At 45.1% G+C, this 26,926-nt stretch overlaps 1 protein-coding gene across 1 annotated transcript; it reads left to right on the top strand.

Annotated features, from left to right (window-relative positions):
* The first annotated feature begins 3,879 nt into the window (after window positions 1–3,879).
* Window positions 3,880–24,929, top strand: shdb (Src homology 2 domain containing transforming protein D, b). Its single transcript, XM_062396211.1, has 7 exons — window positions 3,880–4,086; window positions 4,725–5,115; window positions 6,979–7,129; window positions 9,894–10,115; window positions 18,567–18,741; window positions 20,332–20,451; window positions 22,971–24,929. The coding sequence occupies exons 2-7, from the start codon at window positions 4,783–4,785 to the stop codon at window positions 23,155–23,157; spliced, it is 1,188 nt and encodes a 395-aa protein (XP_062252195.1). The 5' UTR covers window positions 3,880–4,086; window positions 4,725–4,782; the 3' UTR covers window positions 23,158–24,929.
* The last annotated feature ends 1,997 nt before the right edge of the window (window positions 24,930–26,926 follow it).

Genomic DNA, 26,926 nt, shown 5'->3' with positions numbered 1-26,926 from the left:
TCGGTGTTCTCCGTTTCAGTGGCTCTTTTTTTGGCTCATCACACGGAGGCGGGGCGAGGACAGGTTCCTCTCTTTAGTTTGGACCTTTTTTGGCCAATCACCCAAACGTAAAACTGGAGTTCGCCAATCACGTGGCTGGAAGACATGAACCCGGAAGTTTTCACTTTCAAAGCACATGAGAGGTGAGTGGTTCCTTTTTTCTTTTTTTTTTTTTTTTACTGAATCTGATGCTGGTTAAAGCTGGGGTACATATGGAAGATACAAACCTTTCTCTTTTCTTTTTTTGTGAATATACTGATTGTGTTATCGAAGCACTTAATTCACATATATTTGCTAAATCTCTTCAATGAATGACAGACTTGTTTATGCTCATTGAATAATACCCCTCAGTTATTTACAACTCTCATACTAGTCTACTGTTGTTAGTGTTTATTTCTCTCTTTCCCTCACTAATGTATCATCACTGATTTCAACTTTGATACACACTGCCTGCCTTTAAGGGATACTATTTATCGTCCCAACACTATGAGAGGTGAGCGACACCTGAAAAGTAAAAATTAACTAATACAGCTAATTGTAATATAAATAATTCTACTATTCAAGGTGCTAATGAGTTTTTACACTTAAATTAAGTGATCATTTACTGTGGCACAGACATTTACACATCTATTACCTTAAATGGATGCTGACACTAATTTCCCCACAAACTATGAAGTTACATGAGACATGCAGTACACTTGAGCTGTCAGATGAGGGCAGTAGATGTAAGGCAGTTTAAACTACATAAAAATAATTATTCCTTCCCGTCTGTGCCGGCTCTTCTCCAGTCCCCAGGCTCAAGACATTCACGACTGTAAGAGATAGCCTTTGTTGGTGAATGTCTATACCGCTACTGATCGGCAACAGAAAGAAATGCTTGTTTTTTTTATTAACCTTTTTAAAATATTATAATGGAGGCTGTTATTGAGCGTCTGCATGAAGCCCGAAGTTCAGAGAAAATGTCTTATCCATATTTAGCCCTTTATAATGAGGAAGTCTTGTTAATCCTCTGAACTATTCCACTGCGGCGTCTTGCTTTTCCGATTCAATTAAATCTTTGGCTCAGATGCAAACATGTTTATTTTGCATTTTTGTACCTGTCTTTCTGCCTGTCTGTCTCATTATCCCTTCTCCCTCGCTGTTTTCTCCATTTGTTTTCCCCAGTATCCCGGTCTCTCTCTCTCTCTCTCTCGCTCTCTCTCTCTCTCTGTTTTTTATTTTGTAGTTCTTGCTCAGATTTAATCTTTTTTCCCACACAGGCTCTCACGATGGCTATAGGACAGAAAGAAAAAATGAAATGGACGTCTTATATGTTACTGGCTTGTAGGGGTGTTGGGCTGGTCAGAGTTCTGCAGATGAAAAAGGGGGAATGTGTGGTGGCTGAGAGGAGGGAGAACAGAGGTGAGATACTGCTTCAATCAGAGATGACAGGGGATACAAATACAAAGGTAAAAAGGAGAGGCAGAGAGAGGGAAGGAGACGGTATGTTTTGTCATTTGAGCATCTTAACTTTTTGAAATAGTGATTGCACGGGAAAAGCATCCACATGATGTGCAAACAAATGATCCACAAGTATCAAAGTCCCTGTGTTGTGCCAACAAGATCTCTATCAACTTACTGAATGAGTAGATCTCATTCCCAGTAGATAAGACCTTGAGCAGAGCATATCGATCTGGCCCCGTCTCGATAATGACTAGCTCTCGCAGAAATGTGAATCTTGTTCCCGCAACATTTTGTGGTTCCTTCAATCTTGTTCTGTTAAGATAAAAACAAACATTGAACTACTGAGGTGAGACTGGTTTTAGATCTGTCAGTCGCATCTGAGCAGATTCTTTCCCACATGAAGAAAGGTAATTTGGCAAGCTTTTACATTTGCTGCCATTTGATCCTGTCTTCAAGATGAATGCTCTGTAACTAATTCAAACTGGACTGCAGGGAGCTGAACGTGACTTCGGATTTCAAAAATCGGAGGAGCCCAGGCTAGGAAACCAGTGGTGCATGTAGGGGGAGCAGGAAGATGTAAAGGTCTTGATGGGATAGTGTTGTTGTGGCTGTGGTGGCGGGGTTGGATTCTCACACAATGACCTCACCGAGTCTCCCACCCCTGGGAGAGAGTGAGCTCATGAGTGTTGTAAAGAAAGAGCCATTTGCCGTCTCTTAACAGACTTAGATGGGCCTCATACCCACTGTAGCACATAATCCATTTTGCCAGTGCGGACCGTGGATAGTGGGACATTTCTAAGAGGATGAAACAGAAAATAGAAAGAGAGCAAAGAAAAAGATGAAAGAAAGGGGATCAAGAAATTGAAGAAGATGATTTATTGTTTGAGTGCTGTAAAGGGCCGGACATTAACACAATATCATTAATTACCGCAAGCACAGTGAGGAGGTTTAATGCATAAATTATCTACCTCAGATTTGTCAAGTGTTTGTCATCTCTGCGCATCAAGATGAGTTTAAAACCACAACCTTCACTCAGGAGCAGAAACCAGTCTTCAAACTTACAAGTGGACAGTTGTTTTGCCATCACCAAATCTGAGCTGTCCATGCAGAAAGGAGTATTATAGTCTACCCATGTCACAATGGCCACACACCATTAGTCTTTATGTGGAGCTACTTTATTAGACAGATAAATCTAAACCGTGGTTGGTAGCATGCTTCAGTTCTTCTGGGCTGTGGGTAAAACGTGAGCTACATCTTCTCTTTAAAACACAGGGTGTTATTCTTCCCCTGTCTACGTAAACAGCAACACAGCTAAATAGTACATAACTCAGGATTCTCAACAGGCCTCTCTACTCAACCCTGTTACACTCATACCTGTCCTGTGTAAAACAACGGCAGCTAGGAACCAATCAGCTCCTTGGCAAGCGGACATGCAGCAGCAACTTAAATATATATATATAAAATACTGATTAAAGTGCTCTTAGGGAAAACGAGTCAATTTCCTGTATGTGAAAATATACTTGGCCAATAAAATAATTCTGATTCTGATGGTAACAATCATGTATTTAACAGTAATGATAATTTCTGCAAGTGAACAATACTGCTTTGGAATGATTCCCACTGAAATATATGACTTGCATTATAAACTACACTTCTCAATGAGGAACATAACATTTGTGTGTGTACCATAACTACAGCTTCACCATTGTTGCTTCTTTTTCATTTCTCTTATTATCTTTTATTATGTGCCTTCCTCTATCCGGCTTCGGATCCTTTGCATGCTGCAATTTAACATGGGGACTCAGTATTAACCCATATGTAGTAGATTTGGAGAATCAAAGTGAAAAAGAAGTGAAAAAGAGTGAAACTAAATTCACAACATAGATCCTAACCACAAAAATATCCATAACAATAAGAACTTCACTTCCACACTGTTGTAGGATTCCCCCTCTTCACCAAACGCTTCTTAGAGAGAGCAGAGAACAGTTCTGTTCAGGCTTCGGGCCTTTCGTAGTTTTAGGTTATTTTGAGGGAAAACTGCGAAATAGTCATATTTAAAAAACCCACTTGAGGCTACAACATAAAAACTCCGTGATGTCATGCAAATAAATAATGCACATCTTTTGGAGCACGTTCGTGGGAGCTGGAGTCTCATCCCCCTCTCCTCCTCCTCTTCTTCCTCTGTTCTTCCATTTGTTTTCCCCGTGCAGCTATTGTGAAGAGGATGTATCTCCGGGTTGCATCCCCCAGTGTTGATGTGCAGATATTTCAATGAATGAACGCTCGGTTGACTGCGGTAGGGGAATAGGAGGATGTTCCTCGGGGACTGAAGCGCCTCCCCCTTTAATCGCTCGGCTGGCGGAGCTGGAGCGTCGCTCTCTTCACTCGCACGTTTGCCTTCAGCGGGTGAACTGGAGCTCGTGTCACTGCTCGTGGGTTGTTGTTTTTTTAATTTATTCCAGAGAAGCTGCGGCTGGTGTTTTTTTCACCTCTTGTTCCAGATGTGGAATGAAAAAGGAGAGGCAGGTTTTACAGGTCGTTTCAGTGTCAGAGCGTCATGAAGAAGCGCGGAGCAAAGCATCCAAAGTGGCACTAGGGCAGTAGGTGAGTGAGTCCGCAGCGCGCAGGAGCTCCCTGATGTTTAATCCTGATGTTTCTATACGAGAAGTCAAACTGTTTATTTCAATTCGCTCGTGTGTCCTGTTCCTTATAAACTTACTGAATTTGATTCCGATGAACAAACAAGGGGAAAATACATGTGGCTCTTTAGATTTAACACTTCCTGGCTATTTCTGTGATTCAACATTACTTCCTCCAGCCTCTGTCTATGTTTCTTTTTTATCAGTTTGTTAGCGTCGGATTTTATTGCACGGCTGTGTAATGAAATTCCAGCCTTTGGGCAAAGTCCAGATGCCAGTCGCTTTATATGCCCCAGCTCCCTGCGTAAAACAAAAGGGGGGTGCGTGAAAGCCCAGCTGTTGGTGCAGTTTCATGTCACTTGCAGTGCATGTGAAGTGCACGTTGATTGTGGGCCCGTGGCCACAGAAATAATTGTCCAGCACAAATATTTTTGAGGATCGGGAGCAAATGGATTAATGTGTTTTTTTTATTTGATTTTTTTTTAATCTTTGAAATGACTAATACAGCAAATCATATCCACAGCTCACACAGGACCATGATAAACAAGCTCAGACAGTGACATCCCCTTTTATTTTGTTTTGTCCCTCTCTGCTCCCCTGCAGCCTCCTGCTCTCCGTCTCTCTCCCTCACCACACACCAGCACTGTTTGGCTGAGCAGCGATGGCCAAGTGGCTGAAGGACTACCTGAGCTTTGGCAGCAGGAAGGTGCCCCCGCAGCCGCCCACGCCAGACTACTCCGAGAGCGAGATCCTCAAAGCGTACCGGCTCCAGAGGGACCTGGACTTCGAGGATCCCTATGAGGACTCCGAGAGCAGGCCCAGGGCCGAGTCTGGGCCGTCTGACCCTGCCACGCCGGTGTACGGGTCACCCATGAAGTCGTCCAGCGTGGACCCGAAGTCCCCCAAGCACAGACTGATCAAAGTGGACTCCCAGGAGCTCGGGCGCACCAAGATCCTCCTCAGTGCCGTCTCTATAGAGGAACAGCTAGAGCCTGTAAGAGCCTCCTTCTCTAATCACTTCTTTGTTGTTGTTCAGAGCAAAAAAAAACAAGTGATGACAAACCAGTGATTGAATTAAGGCGAGAGCGATGAAAGGAAAGCATCCCATTCCTATAGCTGTGACAGCTTTATTGATCAGATTCCATAAGCATGTGTCTGGTACTGTGTGTCACAAATACGCTTTGTTTTCATAAATCACATTACATCCCATGCGCCACATAAACTTGCTTCCATAGCTGTAGGGGGAAATTATTGACGGCTTGAGTGGACCGTTGAGTCGGAGAGGGTCCCAGTCCCCCGAGTTTATGTCCTTCCATAAATAATAAATGGGGTTTGGTTTTGCAAGCTGAGAGAGAGCCCCCCCGCATGAGCACATGTTAGGGGCCGAAATACAGTACGCCATATATGTAGGGACGTGTCCCAGGCCAGAGGGGAGTGTAATTTATACGGAGAGAGTGTTGGTGTCATCAGGCCTCTATCAATGTATGTAATGTCAATGTTGTGCAGTAGAAAACATCCATGGCGACTGTAAGGAAAGGGGGGGGGGGGGGCAAACAGATGTCGAGAGAGCGACAGGAGAAGCAGCTCTAAGGTTCCAGAAGGAAATAGTCTGCGCATGAATTCACCTCACATATGCTGAGCGAGTTAAGGAGCATGTCAGTGTTTTTTTTCGTGCCTGCAGTTAAATCCATGACTCCACTCACGGAAAATGGCTACAAGTGCGAAAAGGCCTGAAGTGGATTGAAGTAATAGTCTTAACTGAAGTCAATACCCCCCCCCCCCCCCCCCTTCCTCTATGCTCAACTCTCCTCCTGCGCTCATTAATTTCCCAGGGTCTGTGGGAACATCCGCACTCTAATTAACATTGCAGATTCCCGTGCATCGATAAATAACCTGTTACAGAATCAACACGGGATTAGGATGTGATTTTGTGAAGCGTGCGTGTTTTGAAAGAATTTGGATACAGAGCCTCGCAGGAGTGATTGTCTTTGTGCAAGAGGAGGAGGAGAGCAAAAAGGGGGCTGGTGTGTCTCTATCTATGTGCACAAGTGTGTGTGTGCTTGTGTATATTCATATCGTGTGGGATCGTGTGTATGTGAGAGACGGACCATATGGCTGCCTGTGTATCTGTCAGTGGGCCAGATGACCACTGTTTTCCTCCTGTGCTCACATGAAAGAACAAATGCTCCTGACCGGCCAAGCAGCTCCTCTTACTCCTCCTGAAAAAAAATAGATCATCCTGAGACAGGGCGGCTACTCACTGTGTTGCATTCTCCTCTTAAGACTCAATGTAGTTCATTCTCTTCGCCTCTAATTCAACTAAATATACTCAGCATTTGTGTGGTATTGTGATGTTGCACGCCAAAGGTGCTAATTAGTGTGTTGGTGATGCTCCAGAAGCATTTTGTCTGCGACCAGACGTATATTTAACGCGCCACTCAGCACAGGGACCTGATTGCTTGTTGTAAGTGTTGCGCTGCTTTCTCCTCCATCTCAGGGTCTTGATGACGTATTGTTTGTGCAACAGGATTTATACATACAGACCAAATTCTCCTAATTATCAGAAAACGTTGATGCCTGAGGATGTTTTTTATGCAAGTGTTTATTTCAAAAGCGTTTGATTTTGAGTAAAAACGCTGATTATGAAAATGCTGGAATCAAAGCAACTATAGTCTATGATGGCGAGCTCTTTTTTCACATGTGCCTGCGAGACAAAACATTTTTTAAATCATATTTCATTTCTGTACTAAATCAGAAACAGTAGGGGACCTGGTTTCTCTAAGGGGACGAGTTCATGTCGTGTTCTGTCAGCAGGAGTCATTTTTCATTATGAGTAACTGTGTGTTTTGTCCTTTAGGTGGTGCCCTCTGCTCCGCTGGCAGGGGACACCGACTATTCTGATCCTTTCGACGCTCGGTTGGATCACCGGCTGGAGACGGACCTCGGACCCGTTCCCTGCGAGAACAACGGCTACATGGAGCCGTACGAAGCCCAGAGGGTGATCACAGGTCAGTTTGACCCTCCCTGCACATCACAGTGCTCATGAGATCAGCGACCCTTTCACTGCCTCCTTTTTGTGTTTCAGTTTTCTCATTTTGAAGTTTAGTTCATGTGGTAAAGTCATGCATCCACACAAATAATCAATGAGAATTGCATGAGATGAAGTGGTCATGCTTAAAGGATGACTTCAGATCTCATCATGAAGAGCACTGTCAGGTATTCTACTGCATTTCAGACACAAAATCATGAATAAAATATGGTTCTGTGGTATGAAGTTATATTATTATTATTGATCTAGAGTCCGTCAGCCATTTCTTTAATCAAATAACATTGAGAGGATTTCCGACATTATCATTCTATTTTTTTTTTAGCAGTTCTGCATTAACAGAACAATGCTTCATTATTTCCATATTCTCCACTTCTTTGTTCTAAAAAGTGCCTTAAACGCAGTATTTCACACTATTTCCTGTTTAATTGCTTCATTTCTAGCAAGCAGCTCTGCTCTGGAGTGTTGTACCTGTCGACTCCCCTGCGTTAGATTCATCACCGATGAGCCGGCCCTTTGGAGATAACTATCCCGTCTGAGACCCCTCCCTCCGCCCCTCGCAATTTTCTCCCACGTTGTCTGGCTCGCATCTATCGTTTTCCATTTGTCTCTCTCGCCCGTAACATCTCTGTCTGCCCCTCCACCCCCCCCCCCGCGTTCTCCCTGCTCTGTCCCAGTCATTTAGTGTAAAAGCCTCCCCCTCCTCCCCTCCTCTTCCTCCATTTCTCTATCTCTCCTCATCTCGAGGGCTCTCCCCCGCGGCCCTGAGGGGAGTCTGGCTGTCTCTCTAATTTGTTTTTTAGCAAATGTGATGTCCCGTTCACCCGCCCATTGCCAGTCCTGCTTCCTTTTTGTTGGTCACGTGACGTCCATTACATCGGCTGTAAACGATCGGAGCCGCCCTTCATCGCTGCCCAAGTGGAGAAACGCTGAAGAAGATCTTTTCTTGCAAGCGGCTGGACAACCCAGTCTCTTGCCACTACCACTACACGTTTTCTGATTAGACTGGGTTGGCTGGGCTGCATGGAGCCATTGGAAAGATTAGATCCACAGCAGTGATGGTAGAGGGTTTGGACGAAGCCCTGTCACAGTTCTGTCTTTGACTTTGAATCGAGGCTGTCACTCCAGGAGTGAGTGTCTGCCCGCTTTTGTCTGTCCGCCTGTCAGCCCGTTTCTGCTCATTAATAAACACGGCGGAGCGGCAGAGACAGCTGTAAGATGGGAATAGTGATTCTCTGTCACAAAGACTGTCCTGGAAAGACACCTGTGCGCTTTTTTCAGAGTGCACTTTATGAGTTTGAATGTTTACACCCCTCAGTTTCAAGGCCCCGGCTCACATCTGTATGCCGAAAGGCTCCTCTGCCCTCCCTGTCGTCTTTCCCCTCAATCTTCTCTCTCTGTCACCTTTCTGGCAAATTGCTATTTCCACCTCTCCCCCCCCCCCCCCCTTTTGTTTTTTTCCCTCCATCATGCCTCCTATGAATCTCTCATTTTATTTCCTCCACGCCAGTTTTTATCTCTGCGCCTTCATCCCCTCCATCTGCAGGCTGCCGCTGACACGGCGGGTTCCCAGCGCAGGTATAGAGCAGCATTCAGCCCCGCTGTGCTTCTGTCTCAATGGCTTTACATCAAACACTGACAGACCTCGCCCCCTCCCCTCCCGTCCTCCTCCTCCTCCTCCTCCCCTTGTTTCCTCACTACTTCCCGTTCCTCTTCCCTCTCCTCCTGTTCCCCACCACATCCTCTCACTCTCTTTCCCTCCTCCCTCGCCTTGCTCCTCCTCCTCTCTCCATTTCCCCTCCACCCTCCCCTTTCTAGCCTCAGGGACTTTCCCCAGGGTCTCCACTCGGTCGCCATGGTGACTATACAGGGCCGCCCAATAGCGGTGTCTTGTCGTGTGAAGGTTAAAGTTTTTCCCGCTTTCCACCGGCGAATATTTCCATTTTGTCCCGTTCAGCGCTCACGTGAGTGCACCTCCTCTCCAAGGCCTCTGGCTGTGGACACAGAAGATGCACACTCCTTCATTCCCCCCCCCCCCCCCCCATTTTCCCTCCATTTCTTAACCCTGTGTTTTGAAAGGGGATATTTTTAAGGTCAAGCTATCAAGGCTGTCATCAATGATTGCTGCTGCAGCTTACAGGCTCCTATTGGTGCATTCCGAAATCTGATTTCCTCCTCTGGCTTGCGTCATTAATCTTAAATCCTTTTATCTCATGACCATGTTTGACTCCACGTAACCATCAGGTGCTGAAGAGCATCCCTCGGCTGGAACCCACTGAGAAAGTGATGAAAATGTTATCACGGGTACGCGGATGCTGTTGTGAGCCATGCTAGATCGGTGCTGGGATCCTGGAATGGTGTGGAGAAGGGGGGGGGGGCTGGCTACCGTGTTGCCACTCAGCATCTAGCCCAAGGCCTCGTTAAGCCCCCCCATATGAGGTTTTGAGCTCACGGCAAGCTGTGCAAACATAATTTGTCTCTCCACTCTAATTCTAGTCATGTCAGAGCTCAACAGGCTTTTTTTTTTTTTTTGCTTTGTAGAACAGAATAATATCAGTCCTGTGTGAAGAGGAGCCCCATCACTACTGGCAAATATTATCTCTTAATATTCTCTATTTCTCTTACAGAGTGGTTAAAGGTGACACACGAGACAAATCTCTAAATGCTTGCATGCGTTTCTTGTCTGTGTGTTTTGTCGTGGATTTAATTTTCTTTTGGCCTGACAGAGCTGCAGCGTGGCCCGGGAGGAGGACGGCTGCGTGGCGGGCTGCAGCTCTACGACACTCCCTATGACGACGAGCGAGGACAGCGACTGGGCCTCGTGTACGGAGAAGCTCAGGACGAGGGCAAGGAGAGCAGCCGGCTGCCGCAGGATGACGAGAGGCCGGCTGACGAGTACGACCAACCCTGGGAGTGGAAGAAGGACAACATCTCCAAAGCCTTCGCAGGTATGAAGAAACATCGTGACGGTGTTGTGAGGGGGAGCATAGAGTAGCACTGTTTGAATGTGGGCGTGAATAAGTGAAAGTGACTTATTACTGGAAAGCCCTTCGAGTGATCAATAAGTTTCATTGATTATGTGGATTCCCGGTTGAATATGAAAAGAGCAAATGATACACGGATATCGTTGGTGCTTGCTTGTGATTTTCAAACAGGGAAAATGTCAAAACAAAACACTACACTGATTTATTTTGCGTTGGAACTGTTCAATCATGCTTCTCAAAATGCATGATTTAGTTAATATATTAAAAAGCTTTATAAGTTAGAGAATTACATCATTGTATAAACCACACACCATATTTCTCAGGCTCTTCTGGCTTCAAATTGCCAGAATGAATCGATACTCGGAGCTTACCGGGAAATATTTGACATGTGAGATTCAGTGTGCAGGAAATGCCTGTTAAACTGAAAATCCATCTTAAAACCCACATATTTAAAATCATCTGTTGTCTTTCCTTGATATCTACTGAAGCTTCTTTAAACGACGCAGCAAAAATGAGGAATAACACAACATTTGTTTTTCCAAAAGGGGAATCATGAAATTGATTTAGTGAAAATGATTAATAGCACACAACTCAAAATGGCTCCTTTTCAAAGACCCTTCCAAGGGGACACATGGAGTCGAGTCCTTTAATGTTTCATCATAACATCGTCCAAGCCGTTTTCTTTTTAAGAAATGGAGACCACTGTGACCTTCACTGGCTCAAAGGACACTGTCTCTTTCACTACATTTAAACACCTACTGGCGACTATTGATTTCTCCCTCTCACACATATGCCACAACACTGTCACAGCAACCTAGGAGTTAATTGGAATTGACAGAGACGTCTCGTGTGTGATTTGCTGTGTTGATGTCATAAAAAGCAGGCTGACAGTAGGGGAGCTCGGAGGAAGTTCATTTCCTTTGTGAAGCGTCGTTTTTTCTGCGGTATTTTTGAAATAATTGGCTCGTGGTTATCGTTTTTAAAGTTGCCATGAGAGTTCATGTCCCATCCTATCTTCTTACGTTCCATCTACCGAGTGTAATTGGAGGGAGAGAGAGTGAAGTGGAAGCAAAGAGAAACCGGAACAGACTGATGGGTCATTTAGGAGTGGATCACTGTAAGGCACGTCGGGCCAAGTCAGCTTAATTGAGCTGCATCTTCAAGTCACCAAGGTCAAGGTGATGGGATAATAAATCAGCCGCCCCTCCGCACCCGCTCCCCCCCCCCTCCTACGTTTTCCCCCTCGCCTCTCTTCTCAGTTAATTACATGCCTACATGTGCGTGACCGATCCGGTGCTAATAAGAGAGTCATGGTCAGCACACAATAGTCTGAACACACTCACACTCGCATAGACGTATCATTTTACACCATGTTCATCCTTGAATCGCGTTAACCATAAAAAGCAGCACAGAGACGCCGTAACTAATTGGAGAGCAGAGTTTCAAATGGAAACGCACGGCTGTTAATTTAAAAGCCAATAGCACCTCTCACCTGTTGGCAGGACTTATTCCTGCCTTATCTGTTATTTTCTTTTGCATTCAAGCTTCTCTTCTTTGTGCCACATGCAGTATGCTCTCCTGCTTGCGGCACCATTTGAGGACACAGTGAATCAACACGCCTGTGAGGCTGGAGTTGTCTGACCCTGTGTTTTCCCCCCCCATTTAGAGTCAGCACTATAAGCCGTGGCGCTGTGTGTCTTCGCAGGCCGGAGCGCTGAAGTATAAACGCACAAACAGTGTTTTCCATTCTCACATTTAATCCATATTCCCAGGCCCGCTCAGCGTTGCTAGGCACGGCCGACATGCAAGGGGAGGGAAGAGATGGCGAGGACAGAGGACAGAGCTGAACAACAAGAGAGATGGAAAAGATGGACAGTGGGCAAAAAAAAAGGAGCGATGAGGAGGAGGAATGAGGGTTGGAAAATAGAGAGAGAGAGAGAGAGAGAGAGAGAGAGAGATGTCCAAGCTCAATGGGTGTTTGTGGAGGCCCAGTGCTGCTGAGGGGAGGGGTGTTGAGGAGAATTAATGGTCGGGGTGAGGTGAACAGAAAGGGGGGGGGGGGATTCAGGGCCATTGTAGCAGGGTGCAATCAGTCATCCTCCTAACACAGGCACACTCTCTACGACACACACACACCAGCATCGGCAGCAGAGGTGACAGCGGTGTCCTCGCAGCCCCCCCTCCCTGCGGATGTGACACACTCCCTCTGATAACCTGCTGCAGGGGGCAAAGGGGGCATCACGATCTGCCAGCAGCCCCCACGTCATCACCTCCACTGCACATAACACACACACACACACACACACACACACGTGGCTTCTCAAATCAGGTTTTCCAGCTGTGATTATCACCAGGCTACTAATTCAAGGGTGAGAGGAGATTGTGTGCACGTCGGCTCAAATGAGTGTGAGGGTGTTGGGGAGGGGTGGGGGGGGGGGGGGCCGGATCATATTGTGTATGGATTTACGTACTTGCCAATTCATGTAAGCTCTTCCGCACAGAATCTCGCTGATTATAATTTTTCGCGGATTACCCGTCTTTGAATGTAATCGGGTGAGTATTGTATGCTGAAACCAGGCATTTGAAAGCAATTGATTTGTTTTTCATTGGAGGTTTGAATATGGCTGGCTCAGCTGTGTGAGCGTACCTGAGGATTTAAACGTGACAGGTCTCTCTCAGTCCGCTGGGTTTTAATTACGCTGTTGGAGAGCTGTCACCAGTCACAAGCGTCCAGCTTGAATTACAACAGTCATTATTTCCTGGAAGTCAATAGTAACTCCAGCGGTGCGAGTTTCGGTCCGGCAGCCATTCAGCACCAACCCGAGAGCTAATGAAAGGCAGCATCTCATTAGCTCTCTGATGGTGACACCTAATTAACAGATGAATGGGTGTTTCACATATTTTTTTTTTTAAGTTTTATAGTCCACCTCAAGAGAATTGAGCCTTTTTATTTGAGCTAGATGATGAGCAATGGAGGAGTGGACACATGATGAGAGCGCCGCAAATCAGCTGGAAAGGTGAATGAATAACATCGCCGCCTCTAGCAATTACTATTCTCGTGCCATTGAGCAAAGCACTTATTCTCCACTTATTCCAGTGCAGCTGCTCATTAGGCAACAGCGAAAAACTGGGACTGGGAATGTGTTTGAACCAGAAGCAAGAGGGCGGTGAAAATGTATGTGCAGTTTAGGTAAATACTTTGCAGCCAATAAAATCTTCCTGTAATTAATTTACCTTTTGTAGCCATAAAATGGAAGAAATGAATAGAGCTGCCTGTAGCTTGAGTCGTGTTTAGGGGAATAGCAGTGACCACGAGTTCAACATGTTTCCTTTGTCTCCAGACTCTATATTGAAAAATTATTTTACAGAAAATCAATGATACTCTGGTGATAAATCCAATTGACCATGGTAACCTTTTTACTTCCAGTACCATTGTGAAGCTTTTCTAATCATATGGTTTAACTTCTGAACAAAAGGACCTTTTTTTTGTGATCATTAAACCTTTCATGTGGTGCCATCATCAGGCTAATTGGTCACTTTTGTTTGGTTTATGACCAAATGGCTTCATAGCTAAAAAATGCCCCTCAGTTGAGCTGTACTTTGTGTTTACTGCTAATTGGAGCACCTTAGCATGCTTAATTATAGCGAACCATAGACTTTACGACATGACTCCCCAAAAGTTGAGCCAAAGTCTCTTGCTTGCCGCCTGAGGGCTGGCTGCAGTAAAGGTCATAAATTCCACTTGCTCCACGTGTGTGGATGGGACATGGGCCAAACGAAAAAGACAAAATGCACCTTCCAAAAATGTATGGTTCCTGTCATTTGAGGTAGTTCTTATAACCCTGATTATTAAAACTGAGGTGAAAAGTTAGGCTTGACGGCCTCTGACTCACGATTGGTCGAGTGTGAATATCGATCACTACCGCCCAGGCTCCAACTGCTCAAGATGGTGCTGTTCGTATCCGGGATATTTTGCACACTGCATGTCAATATTGTTATTGTTGTGAGCATGCATTGAGCTCAAAGCATAGCTGTACCTCAGCAGCCTCACCAATCTGCGTTGGACTCAGTCTATGGACTCAAGTAATGCTTTGCTGATCATAACAGATTCTGTCTAAGAAAATATAGACATGTCTTCAAAGTCATTAGATTGCTTTATCCATCCTTGGGAAAGGAGCACTGTTAACGTAGACGCTAAAAGGAGCTGTAGAGTTTTAACGATTGCCAATGCAAAGGCTGAGTTGAGCAAACCTTGCAAAGGCAGATGGTCGACAGCCTATTTGTGCTGTGTCTGGATGTCTGGGCACATGTGCTCCGACATGTTTCCTGGGCTATTCTGGGTGTTTGCATGTCTCCCTGTACGAGCCCCATAAAAGCGTGTTAGTGTGTAGACGTGTGCATGCAGACAAGACAGAAAAGACAATTAGATTTCCATTTGCGGTGCGGTGCTGCTCTCTGTTGCTCTAAGCAGACCCTGGGGACATCTGACCAGTCTCTTCATCAATTTACTGGCACAATGGAAGGACTCTTATCTTGCTCTCACTCTCTTTTTCCCTTTCACTCCTGCCGCCACTCTCTCAGCCCCTTCCCTCCTCGCTGATTTTCTCCCTCCTTCAGCGTGAACCTTACCTGACATAAATGAAAAGGCATGTCCTCCGTGATCCCCTCTTGCCAGCCACTATGGGAGTGGAGTCGGAGCGATGATGGAAGTGGAGTAGGGCGCGACTGGAAGGGGGCCAGGGAATATGGAAAGAGAGATAATGCCCCACTTAGGTGAAAATGGGAAGATGAAAAAGAGGGAGGTTCAATACAAGCCTCGGGGAAATGGATGTAATGAATTACGAGAAAATGTGTACACAAAGGATGCTCAATGAATGTGTGATGCTTCTAAGATTGAAATCAAAACAGCGTGGATCTTCATTTTGAAAAGAGGGACTGGTGTGAATGCATGTTTTTAGTTTTTTTTTTCTACCCTGCACTGGTGTGATGGCAGAAGGTGTTAATTGTCTGTCCTTATGGGAGCCATTTTTCTTCAGCAGAAGCTCTTTGTGTGCAGAATGAAGACGAGCCGTCGGGGCTGTTTGAAGAACAGATGTTCTCATTAATGGAGCTAATGAAGCTGTGCTGTTGTCTTTCTCGGCTCCTCCTCCGCCGTGAGGACACAGGAAACGGCTGATGTGCTCGAAAAGTCAGTTATCTGTCACCCAAGGCAATTTGAGCTCTGTGCAACACCAGACAGGAGAACTTATCTGGCCCTTCCCTCCCCCCTCAGATGATTCCTGGTAATTGTTAAGCAGGTAGTTGAGGCACATGAGACCACACATTTATTAAATAGTTGTCACCTGTTTCATCAGTCTGGTAATTATGGGGGACAGAAACGATAACAAAATAAATACACTCAATTTTCCAACATAATAACTAATACATTGCAGTCGATTTAGAAAATAACCAGGAATGTGTGTGTAGATGTGACCATGCCTTTAACCCTAAACTATTAAGTGTGTCATTGTTTAGTTCTGGCAAACAAAAGCACTTCTGTGGATGACAACTCCACAGGTTCCTGGGATGAGTGAATGGAAGCCAGATGTTCCCTGTTTGTCAATGAGTGACATGGTGTGACAGTGTGTCTTTGCTCGAACGGGTGTGTTTGAATCTCTGTGTGTGCCTTAGCTTGGCAATCAACCTTTTGTTATCAGTGAGCAGCTCTCACAAGGTTCTGTGTTTGTGCAAGTGTGCGTGTTGGAGTGTGGGAGTGTGTGCGGGTGGGTGTGTGTGTGTGGGGGTGTATGTGTGTGTGTGTGTGTGTGTTTGGAACCTTTTGCATTTCAGGCGGAGCAAGTGTTAAGAGTCTGACAACCAAACAGAATAGGTAGAGTCTGGTGGTTTAGGAGGATTTCCTTCAAATCAAAGGGAGCACATGTGATATTAATATAAATCTATGTGAAAATGATGTGTTCATACAGATCTGATCAGCTCTGACAGATAGTGGAATTATTCATGCGAGTTTAGAACATGGAGAAGGGATTTTAATGGATGAGATCTATGATTTAAACGTAACAATACTTCAGTTGTACTCTTATAGTGAGAAACTGATTACAGCTTAAAATAAAGAGAAATCTACAAATGGGATCAGACGGTGGAAACAACTGCTATACTCTCACTTCTTTTGTAGAGCTCTTCTTTCACGAGGCAAAATGGCTTGTTGCAGCTGCTCAAACACTGAGGGAGAGGAATCTTGATGGGATTTTCCTCTCCGTCCACACCACCTGAGTTTATCCCTCGCTCGGATGGCTGGGCACATTTCTGACCTGTAATAAATTATCTCGTTTGTTTCCTCTCACACTTTAGTGAGCCTCTCATTTACACCCCCTCTCTCTTTCCACGCGTCTTTCGCAGTTTTGCTTGAGAACTAGAGGTGTGAAATGTGACGAGCGAACAGGCAGCAGAGTGCGGCAGTGATGGGGTGTTTCAGAATGTCAGGTGTGTGTGTGCGTGTCTTTGTGGGTTTGTGGACTCGTGCGTTTGCGTGCATGTCTGCCATCGTGGGATGCCAGGCCACACTTTAATCCTGGCTTCGGTGGAGGTGCAGCCCGCTCCAGATGGGGCCATTGTACCACGCCATGCATCAATAATTCATTGAGAGCCAGAGAAAGTGGCGGAGTGTCTGCCTGCTCAATAATTAACCAGCGAGGGAGAAAGGCATGTATGTACAGCCCGGGTCTCTCTCCAAACGCCCATTCAAATGGCCTTTGATGTTGCGGGCCTGGGGGGGTCTTTGGATTTGTCGCCTCATTTAGACATCACCCCTGTTTTCCCTTTATTTGTTTTGTAATCCCTTTCTGCTTTAAATGGGTCTGTGCGTGTGTGTTCGGCCGCAATAATGACTGTTAAATGAGATGGTTGCCCTCCGCGGTGGAAACTGCTCTATTTTCAGTTCCGTCTCACGGCGCACACTTTCTGCCGCTCTCTCACCGTAGGTAGGACAGTGAACTGAGCACTATTCTGCCCCCGAGCTCTTCAGTCTCAGTCACGTTCTGTTTCCAAAGCATCGACTTCCAGGAGACTTAAAGTGGATTCTGTTCAGATGACTGAACTTCTGTCGTCCTGTCTGTCTTATCTTCTCTGCCTTTTTTCTTTAGTCTTGTGATGAATAACTGTAAACACACAATCTGAGACGCTTCAGTGTGATGCAGCAAGGAGACAGGAAGTATAGTTCACCACATTTCCTGACACCACATCCCTGTCATCGGCACACGCGTGCTGCCGCTCTCTCACTCTCGACGGGGCCTCCCTGTCTTCCACCTTTTTTTCCACATCGCACTTCTCACGTACTCCTCATTATGAAATCTCTCCCCCAAATTCATCACCACCACCTCTCTCTCTTTCTCTTGCTTATCTTTACTTGGTTTCACCCATCTGCCGTTTTCTCACTCCCTTTTCTCTCCCGCCTCCTCCCCGCTCTCCCCCACTTCTATTAGAAATGAGGGAGTTGTCGGATTTGCCCTGGCCTGCCCCGGTGGGTCAGCTGGAGGAGGAGCCCCCCGTCAGAGAGCAAGGTGACCTCTAACCCTGAACACAACCAGCACGACCACCATCCTCCCTTTCGCTCCCCTGCCTTGCCATCCTTTATCTCTCCAAACACCCGCACAAATGCAGTCACGCTGACCTCTGCGACCCAAGCTGTTGTCCTACATCTGCTCTACCTTATCCCCCCAAACTCCCAGCAGGCCTTCATCTGCACCACCTGCATCTCTCTCTGCCTGTTGCACTCATTATGGTTTGCCCCCCCCCCGCAATTACTTAATCAACCATGCACGACCAGCTCCCGATATGTTGTTATATCTGCCTTATTCATATCAGAAATCTCATTCGAGCTGCAGTTACATTCAATGTTTAAGTACAAGCACTGCAGATTGGATGTCACCAAAACCAGGAACAAAAGCAGCAACGTTTCAGTCTTCACATGTACTTTGCTGCAGAACGGAATTAGGGTCGTAATCCGTGCCGTCGGCTCCTGGAGGTTGTGTGTGCCAGAGCCGGGCAGACAAGAAGCCAACTTCCTGCCTCTATCTGCCGTGGGAGATTCATAAAAATGTTGATGATGGTAATTGCGATGATGCTGATTCAATCTGTCAGAGCGGGACCTGCTGTCCTCTAGTTGCGAGAGGTCGCTCTCTCTCTCTCTCTCTCTCTCTCTCTCTCTCTCTCTCTCTCTCTCTCTCTCTCTCTCTCTCTCTCTCTCTCTCTCTCTCTCTCTCTCTCTCTCTCTCTCTCTCTGTGCTGTACGCGTGTTTTTTTGCAATAGCCTGGTTGATGATGTTTGCCCGACTCTGGCTGTGAGGTTTATAATCCCTTCTGGTCGCAGAACTGTCTAAATACGGTGACTCACTTTTTCTGTCTCTTGTCTGCCAACAGTGCAGTTTGACGGCGCAGAGTGGGACCGCTCCTCGTCGCCCACAGAACGCTTGCGTCCTCCGGGGCCGTGGTCCAGCCCGCTGGCAGGGGGGGGGAAGAAGTTTCGTATGCCGCAGGAAGGCTTGACCATGGTTGGGGAGAGGGTGGACGCCAGTGTTCCTCTGGAAAAGCAGGTGTATGTATGCAGCTTCTGTTAAACTCATAGCAGCTACATAAACATATATCACATGCTATTAAACTGAGTGGAGATCATAGTGTTTAAGGTTTAATCATATTAAAAGGCTTACATGATTTAAAATTCACTGATCTTGATAGTTAATCATTGCGTGCCCCTGTTGCCCTCGATTGAATTACCTCGAGTATAATATGGGATAAAGAAATTGCACTGTCTTAGATGAAAAACAGCTGTAATAGTAGTGGTGATGCAGTTGACATTAGCTGACATCAGAAATACCCACAATGCTGTGCAAGATTGAATATGTGCACATGTTTTAATCCAGTCAGGATTGTCTGACTGTTCCATTTCAATGAGTTATACGAAAGCCAGACATCTTGCCTGGAGCAGTGTATGATGTTTATATGCATCAATCAAACCTGAGTTATAGAATTAGGTAACTGCAAATCAAATGCCTCTGTGCAGAGATCCTGTACTTGCATGTATTTGTATAAAAGATATTTTGTATACTTGAGGGACAAAGAGAATGTGACGCATTAAAACAAAACTTCCACTAAGCAGCGCTCATCGGAGCTACGAAAGGTTAGAAGGAAACTAATTAAGTCGGAGCATTAAAAACTCACATCTACTCTGCGGTCTTGTAATTTCAGACATCATTGGTGTAATTTATGTTTCTCTTTCTGTGCATTTAATGGGCTGTTTGGTTAATGAAATCCAAGCACTTAACACCCTTTAAGCAAACATGCTTCCTGCACACGCACCACACACAATGGTGTACTCACAAACACACACACACGTGTCCATATTCACCAGGGGATGGTAGTTAATTATTATGCCCCATTACTCCCTGATGATCTCCTAAGGGCTGTTATGAGCTTTGTGGTCTCCTCCTGTTTTAAACAAAGAAACAGTGTCACCATCAACCTGTAGCATTCACTTCAATAGACTGTCTTATCTTTTGTTTATACTTTGATACTCCTTTGCAAAACACACAGATCCTTTTTTCTGCCTTTTTTTTTTGTTTGTTGTTTCACAATTAAAATGTTCCATATAAAAACATTGGTAGATAAATAATACACTGAGCTTGTTTTCCTACATTATAACAAATATTGATTGTCTGTTACAACTTCTTGTTCTTTTCGATCAAAGCTTTTTTGTTTGCCGCTGCCTTTTATTGAGTCACATCTGAGCCTTTTATTTATTCCAGACTTTTGCACGTGAAAGGTTTTGCAAAATTAAAAAAGCCTAAAGTAGAGGAAGCTCCCCAAAGATTCCTGCTTGCTCCTGGGGTTCCTGGGGCTCCTGAAGCTCCTGTAGCTCCTGGGGCTCCTGGGGCTCCTGAAGCTCCTGAAGCTCCTGGGGCTCCTGAGCATCCTCAAGTGAAGCTCCAGCAGCTCTTGGAGCAGTGTTTTCTGTGGAGAGCTTAAAATAATAAACATGAATATGGGTATAATATTTCCCCTTTATTCAACTTCAATCAATGAAATTGATTATGTAACGCTGTCTTTGCTCTTTGCCGGTGTCAGTGTTGGAAACAATCTTGACGTTACCGGAGTAACATGTGTTATGTTGTGTGTTTGTGTGTGTCAGATGGTACCACGGATCACTGTCTCGTTCTGAGGCAGAGTCGCTGCTAATGCTGTGTAAAGAGTGTAGCTACCTGGTGAGGAACAGTCAGGCCACCCGCTCCGACTTCTCCCTGTCCCTACGGTAAGTCATAGGCTCACACGTGCACACACACACACACATGCACGCTGATATACCACAACAAGCTGGAAGACATCCAAACCAGATATTTAATATTCAGTGCTACAATTTAATTGAGCACTTTCAGCCGTGCGAGTGAGGAGTGTGTGCAAAGTGTGTGTGAAGCCACCTGAGCTACCGATCTCATAGCGCACTCTCCCACACCTCTCCATCTGTCTCCCATCGCTCTCCCTCCCTCCCCTCCACCATCCCCCCCCACTTAAGATCACTGCCACACTGATGCCTTCCCCGATACTCATTTGCACCACATAATACTGCTTATCTGGTCAAATCTCTCCCTTGTAATTACCACCATGAACCATTGTCCCTGCCTCCAACCGCTTTCCCATCACCCCCTGTCCTCACCCCATCCTTGGCCCTTCTCCATGGCCTCCCTCCTTGGCCCCGTTGGGCCCTCTAATTGGTAATCAGGCAGGTAGAGCACACTTCAGTGCACACATCATCTTCCCCATAATCACTAATGAATATGAATTACCTTCTGCGGGCCACACAAGGAGGGTAGGGGGAGAGATGGAAGGGAGGGGGGAGGCACCGAGTGTCACCGTGTTGTGCTGACATACAAACAAGCTCATGCATTACTCATTTACATGAGTAGAGTGGGTTTGACACACACACACACAAAAACACACACACATACTTGCACGCACGTTTGCTCAAGCAACAAGGTCACAACTAGCACTTGAGATAATGTCTCTTATGAAACTGCAGAATCTATCAGCCTCACATTCTTTAGAAGGAGGAGCTGACCTTCAGAGTCCACAACATCAAAGTCAGTCGCAGCACAATCTGAAATGAGTCAGAGTCCTATAATCTGAATCGTTTTATTTTCTACATTCCTATTAGTAATAATTAGGCCCACGACATTTGCCCACGACATTTCAAAAATAAGTCACAACCAACAATTAAAAAATGCATGATTTTGCAGGTTTCTGAATATATTCTATATGTATGAGAAGACGCAGGAAAAGGGCAGAATTATGACACAAAACTCTAAAGCACATTGGCTTCCTTACTTTTGCTGTGCTCACCAGTCGTTTTAATCCCAAATTTACTTTCAAATGTCTCCTTTATATTTGTATCCCTTATCTTTCCTTTGTGTTGTCCACACATGCAGCTATTTGGATGTTTCATTTGGTACTGGAACACATAAATACAAGGATCTTCTTGCATTCTTTCTGCCCTGAAGGTCGATGAAAGCTCGTGTCCTTATAAAGTTAAGAGTGTGCAAATTCTAGAGTGTGCGCTTCCTCTCCTCATTAATGTCCCGTCAGCACAGGGGAAAGTGTGTGTGAATGGTGGCCACTTGAATCATTCAATTCAAAGCACAGTGCTTTTAATTAGATTCGATTACAGGTTTCATCCTAAATAGAGAGACTACTTTTCAAATTCTTTACCTGTGTGTTGTGACGGGTCTGCAGGTTGGACGAGGAGACTGACAAATGGCCATGATTCCAATATACCCTTCAGAAATAAGTCTATAATAACAGCTACATTTTTTGCAACCAACGCAGCGTCTGGGTGTTTCTGTCCTTAGTAGAATCTCTCTCCCCTGGGAAAAATCTAACCATGAGATTTTTCAAGATTTGAGTGCAACGTGAACAATTGGAGGAATGACAAAAGTAGTTTAGCGGCGACAAAATGAAGAGGCACTCCAAAGTGAGTCAGCACTGAAACAGACAGTCCTGCAGGATTGAACCCAACATGAATATATATGAAAGCAGCACTGGCAGGTTGTAATGTACCATGAGCTACAACCAGTCCCCCAAAACAAACAGAGCGGGATGAAAGCTCCCTGTCAGCTCCGAGCTTGATGACACGCGTCTGGCTGTCGCTGCTCTGGAGACTCGTGATGGGATGATCATGAACTGTTGTTGTTCAGCTGTTTGTATTCACGGAGGGTGTCTTTGATTTCAGCGCTCCTCAAATTTTAATTTGGTTGACTAGAACAATGACGATTACGGTGACAGGTTTCAGCCCTTGTCTTTCCCTCTGCTTCTATAATTAGACATAAGTCATGACTGGCTGGGGGGCGGGCGGGCTCTTAAAGGGGACGCGCGGCCGTTGGTGATGTTAAAGGGGAGGAACTGTCGTGGTTGTCTTGGCGAAGCCCGTTTCACAGTCGAGTGCCTCCTTTCTTTTTCTTTTTTCTTTCTCACACACTCTGGTTTTGTCTTTCCCACCATGTGCTCTTATACAATCCATTCATCCATCAAAGTGTCTCTTCCTTCCTAATTTGTGACATGGTGTTACGTCTTGGTTAGAATCTCCTCCTGCAAGTGCAGCAGAAGGAGGCAAACATAAATCCAGGCTGTCATTTCCCCTGTGTCGTTCTGTGACACAGCTTCATGTTTTATGTCCTCTACAATTCATGTCGCCCGCCCCTTTCTCTCCCTGCTATTTCTCTTTTTCATACCGGATCACTCTCATGCTTCTTCTCGTCTCCTCCCCCCCCTCTCTCTCAGGAGCTGCCAGGGTTTCATGCACATGAAGTTCACGCGGTGTAAAGACGGCAAGTACGTGCTGGGTCAGAACAGCCCTCCGTTTGACACCATCCCAGAGGTGATCCACTTCTACACCACGCACAAACTCCCCATCCGGGGTGCCGAGCACTTGTCCCTGCTGTTCCCCGTGCTGGTGCAGACACTCTGACTGACTCCCTCTGGACCTCCAGGATTTCATTGAGCTCAGACAATTAAAAACTTGAATGTTTGACGGGGTCTTCCCAGCGGAGTGCCATCAACTGTAGCCCTGTATTGGACCGGACTACTTTTGATGAATCGACACACCACAGAGCCAATGCCTTCACCCACCACTGCTGTTGTACCTGTGCCAAGAGTGTCTAAACATCCGGGAGGATTGATTCACATTAAATGCAATACCTGAACTTTAAGCCACCTTTGTTGTAACTTCTCTCCCTCATATCCTTTTGCTAAATCAAGGGGTTTACAATGTCAGGACATCTGAAATTGTCTCTTTCTTGACTACATGTCTCTCACCACTGTCTGAAAGGGGAGAACGTCTGCATATTCTAAACCTCCCCAGTTCACAGAAGAGCTGCAGAAGATTGAGATAAACGACTGCTGCTCCACAGAAATGCACCTCATCCACACTGGTCAAAATATTGCTGTTGTCAGGTGAAAACCTTGCAAGTTCTATTTTGCTTATTTTTCATATTTGAACCAGAATCCATAAATTGAATTGTACTAAATATGGTGAGAAACTTTTGTCATCCCCTGGGCTCAGAAACCCTGGTTATAAATTGAAAGAGAATATTGATTAAAAAAAAAATGCTATTTTTGAAGAAAAAAGGTTTTTACCCACAACAGTGATGTTTTAAATGCTTTTCTACAAAAAGCCACACAGTTGATTTTCATTCAGTCTGTTCTGTGGCGTCACGCTGCTGCTGTATGTTGATGATTTGCTTGACACGTCTCCATGTTACTTGTTGATTGTTCACTGTAAGCAACAGAGAGGCTGTGTTGTATTGGTACTCGTGCTGACCTTGCTGACCTGTATCTCTTGTTGGTTGCCTACGTTGCAATTGGTAGACAATGCTGGGTTTTAAAAAAAAAAGAAAGAAAAAAAACAACAACCCCTCTCACGGCTTTCATTGTCTTTTCACTGATTTAAAGATAAGCTACGTTTGAGAGCTGAGACGACATCCGAAGCTAATGGAGGACTCACACTGAAGCCTTGTCTGGAGTTCAATGCAGATCTGAAAGCAGCGACAGTTTCATGCTCGAGACACACAACATAACCTATAAAGAGGTGCACAGGAAATAAAATCCACAACCAGTAATTTTACCATACATAACACAAGGAACGCGACTTAGCGGAACCACAATTCAGTTTGGCAACGCCTGACATCACCCTATTCAAAGTCAATGACCAGCGTCTCGGTTTAAGTGTCTTACGCTTATGTATGAGTCCAGCGTAAGGGCACTGTCACACACATATGCAAATGAAGCAGTGGTGAACCTTCACCTCCCATTCACTTCCATTCTGTGTGAGCAAGGGTCATATAAAACGTTTGCTTCCTGTTGTGAAGCAAATCCTCAGTGTGGCTTTGCAAAAGTTCAACTTTGGTGGACTTTGGCCCGGGACATCTCCCTGCATTCCCGTATTTGTGACTGGGACCTGAGAGATGCTGATCAGGAAGCACTGGACGCTCTGGACTCTCGAACCTGACAAATGTGGGCCGTGTTCTCACACTTCCTACACTTTATCACTGATTTTCTGTCTGGCCAAGTCCTTTCATGTTGGCGCGTGCATCATATTTCAGTTTATTGCTTTGCCATCTGGAATGAGCTTCCACGTCGGCTGCCCGGTTGCAGTGTTGGGTGGCACAAACAGATTTCAGACGTTTGCCATTACCAAACACGTTTAGGACTATTAAAAGTTTTCTATTGCCTCTGTTGCATAAATTATTGTTGTTATGGCCATTTTCTCTCGATAGTAAAAGATGACGGATAAAAGATGCATTATTTACCTTATGTGATGAAACATCAATTTTGTTCTCAAAACAAAGGTTTCTCAAGAGACTTCAAGGTTTGCCTTAAAGTTGATCAGTGGTATATAGTCTTGAGACCAGGACGCCCACAAGTGGTTTAGAGATTCATTTCCATTTTTCAATTTGATGGATTTTTTTTACATTTTCATCAGACTCAAACAGGGAAGCTAATGAACCTTGAGGGATCACATACAGTAAGGGTTTGGGAATTTAGATAAAGAAATGTGTTGCACTTACATTTTCACATTTGAATGAATAAGAAAAAAAATATACCCCAAGTACTCATATTAGGAGTATCACTGATCAGATTCCTCACAAGAGACCCATTTGCAGCTCAGAAAGGAGAAAACAGACAAAGGACTTGGCAAGATTGCGTGCTTCACATACTCACACACACACACATTTGCTCTCCTCTATCCATTAACAGCAGGGTAGGGAGGGAGGGAGAGGGTGAGGACTGGGGGGTGGGAGGGTGAGGTGTGGCTGAGGGGGGCTGAGGCAGCCCTCATTATTTGGGCTGCGCTGCATTGAAAAGCGCTGGGATTGCTTTCATTACAGAGCCAAATGAAAAAGCAGAGGCTGATTACCCGTGTGACGGAGAGGAGACGAGCTGGATCACGCTCTATTGGGGAGAGAGAGTGAAGGGGGGGAAGGAAAAAAAATGGGGAAGGAGCGAAAAAGGGGGGTTGGGGGGGAGATGCCGCCTGCCTGCCTGCCTGCCTGTACTTCCCCAACAAGACTCCAAACAAGTGTGTTTGTATGTGTGTGGGTGACATGGAAGAAAGAGGGGGGGGCTGCTATCGTCCCACTTTTCAAACAGGGCTCCCCAGGGAAGCATATGAATAATACTGGCAGCAGCAATGCAACATGTAAATATCAAACAAATATCACAGTCACATTTCTCTCTGGGTTTGGTTTACAGCTCTTTTACCTGCTTATGCAAGTTTGTTGTATTTCTGTGAGCTCATTTGTATCCAACTAAAGAGGCCCCGGTACAGGGTAAAGATATATTTTCATGAACACATAGGTTGAGACAATGATTTGTGTGTGTGTGTGTGTGTTGTGTGAGTGTGTGTGTGCAGCTGTCACATGAGAATGCGAGTGATATCAGATCAGGAGGGTGTCGGCGGTAATGCGGTGACGGCAGGTGTTAATCCATCAGACAGCCTCGGAGGAATGAACATCTGTGATCACCGAAGAGCCAAAGGAACACGCTCGGAAACCACATGACACCCACACACGCATGTTCCGACAGAGTCATGATCCATTTGTCTGATGAGTTTGTACAGGAGAAGGTTTACGATGGATAGATGCCACTTTCACAGAAGATATTTTGATTTGTCACAGCAGTCCAGCAGATAAAAGTAATGAATATAATAATGGTTGAGTTCCATTAACCTGCTCCAGTTCAAGGACCCTGGTTCCCGGACTTGTTGATGGTTTACCAGGACACTGGAATTGAAGAAAGTCATCCTGGATGTTATGAGTAACACAACACACAGTCTACGTTAGCTAAGGAAGCAAGATTTGAGTTTAATCAAGTAATTTATTTATTACTTACTTTCAATTTAGATTTTTTATTAGTGGGAAATTGCTTTTTGTAATCTAGACGAACAAGAAAATGTGTCTGGATTTTTTGTTTACTTTTTTCTCAGCGTTTGTTTTTGTAATATTCATTTTAGCCACAAGTGGCGTAAGTAGAAGCGTTAAATGCGTTACGTTCTTTTTCCAGATCATCTTAAATTTCTCCTTTCAACACAAAATAAAATAATGAAGTGTATAATGGGCAAAAGAAAGAAAATGTTAACAAAGGCTTTCTTCCAAAGAAGATTGTGGAAGTCTGGTCTGATAAAAATAACTATTACTGATAATGATAAACTTTTAATTGTATAGCACCTCTCTTAACGA

The sequence above is a fragment of the Platichthys flesus genome, chromosome 9 (genome assembly GCF_949316205.1).
Source record: "Platichthys flesus chromosome 9, fPlaFle2.1, whole genome shotgun sequence".
Classification (NCBI taxonomy): Eukaryota; Metazoa; Chordata; class Actinopteri; order Pleuronectiformes; family Pleuronectidae; genus Platichthys; species Platichthys flesus.
This window is presented reverse-complemented; position numbering and strand designations above follow the sequence as displayed.

What these genes read in the sequence shown, in the direction of transcription:
- shdb (XM_062396211.1), top strand. Translation starts at nt 4,783, where the DNA reads ATGGCCAAGTGGCTGAAGGACTACCTGAGCTTTGGCAGCAGGAAGGTG. An exon ending in TAGAGGAACAGCTAGAGCCT is followed by an intron (nt 5,116 to 6,978) that starts GTAAGAGCCTCC and finishes TTTGTCCTTTAG; the next exon opens with GTGGTGCCCTCTGCTCCGCT. An exon ending in GTTCCTCTGGAAAAGCAGGT is followed by an intron (nt 18,742 to 20,331) that starts GTATGTATGCAG and finishes TGTGTGTGTCAG; the next exon opens with ATGGTACCACGGATCACTGT.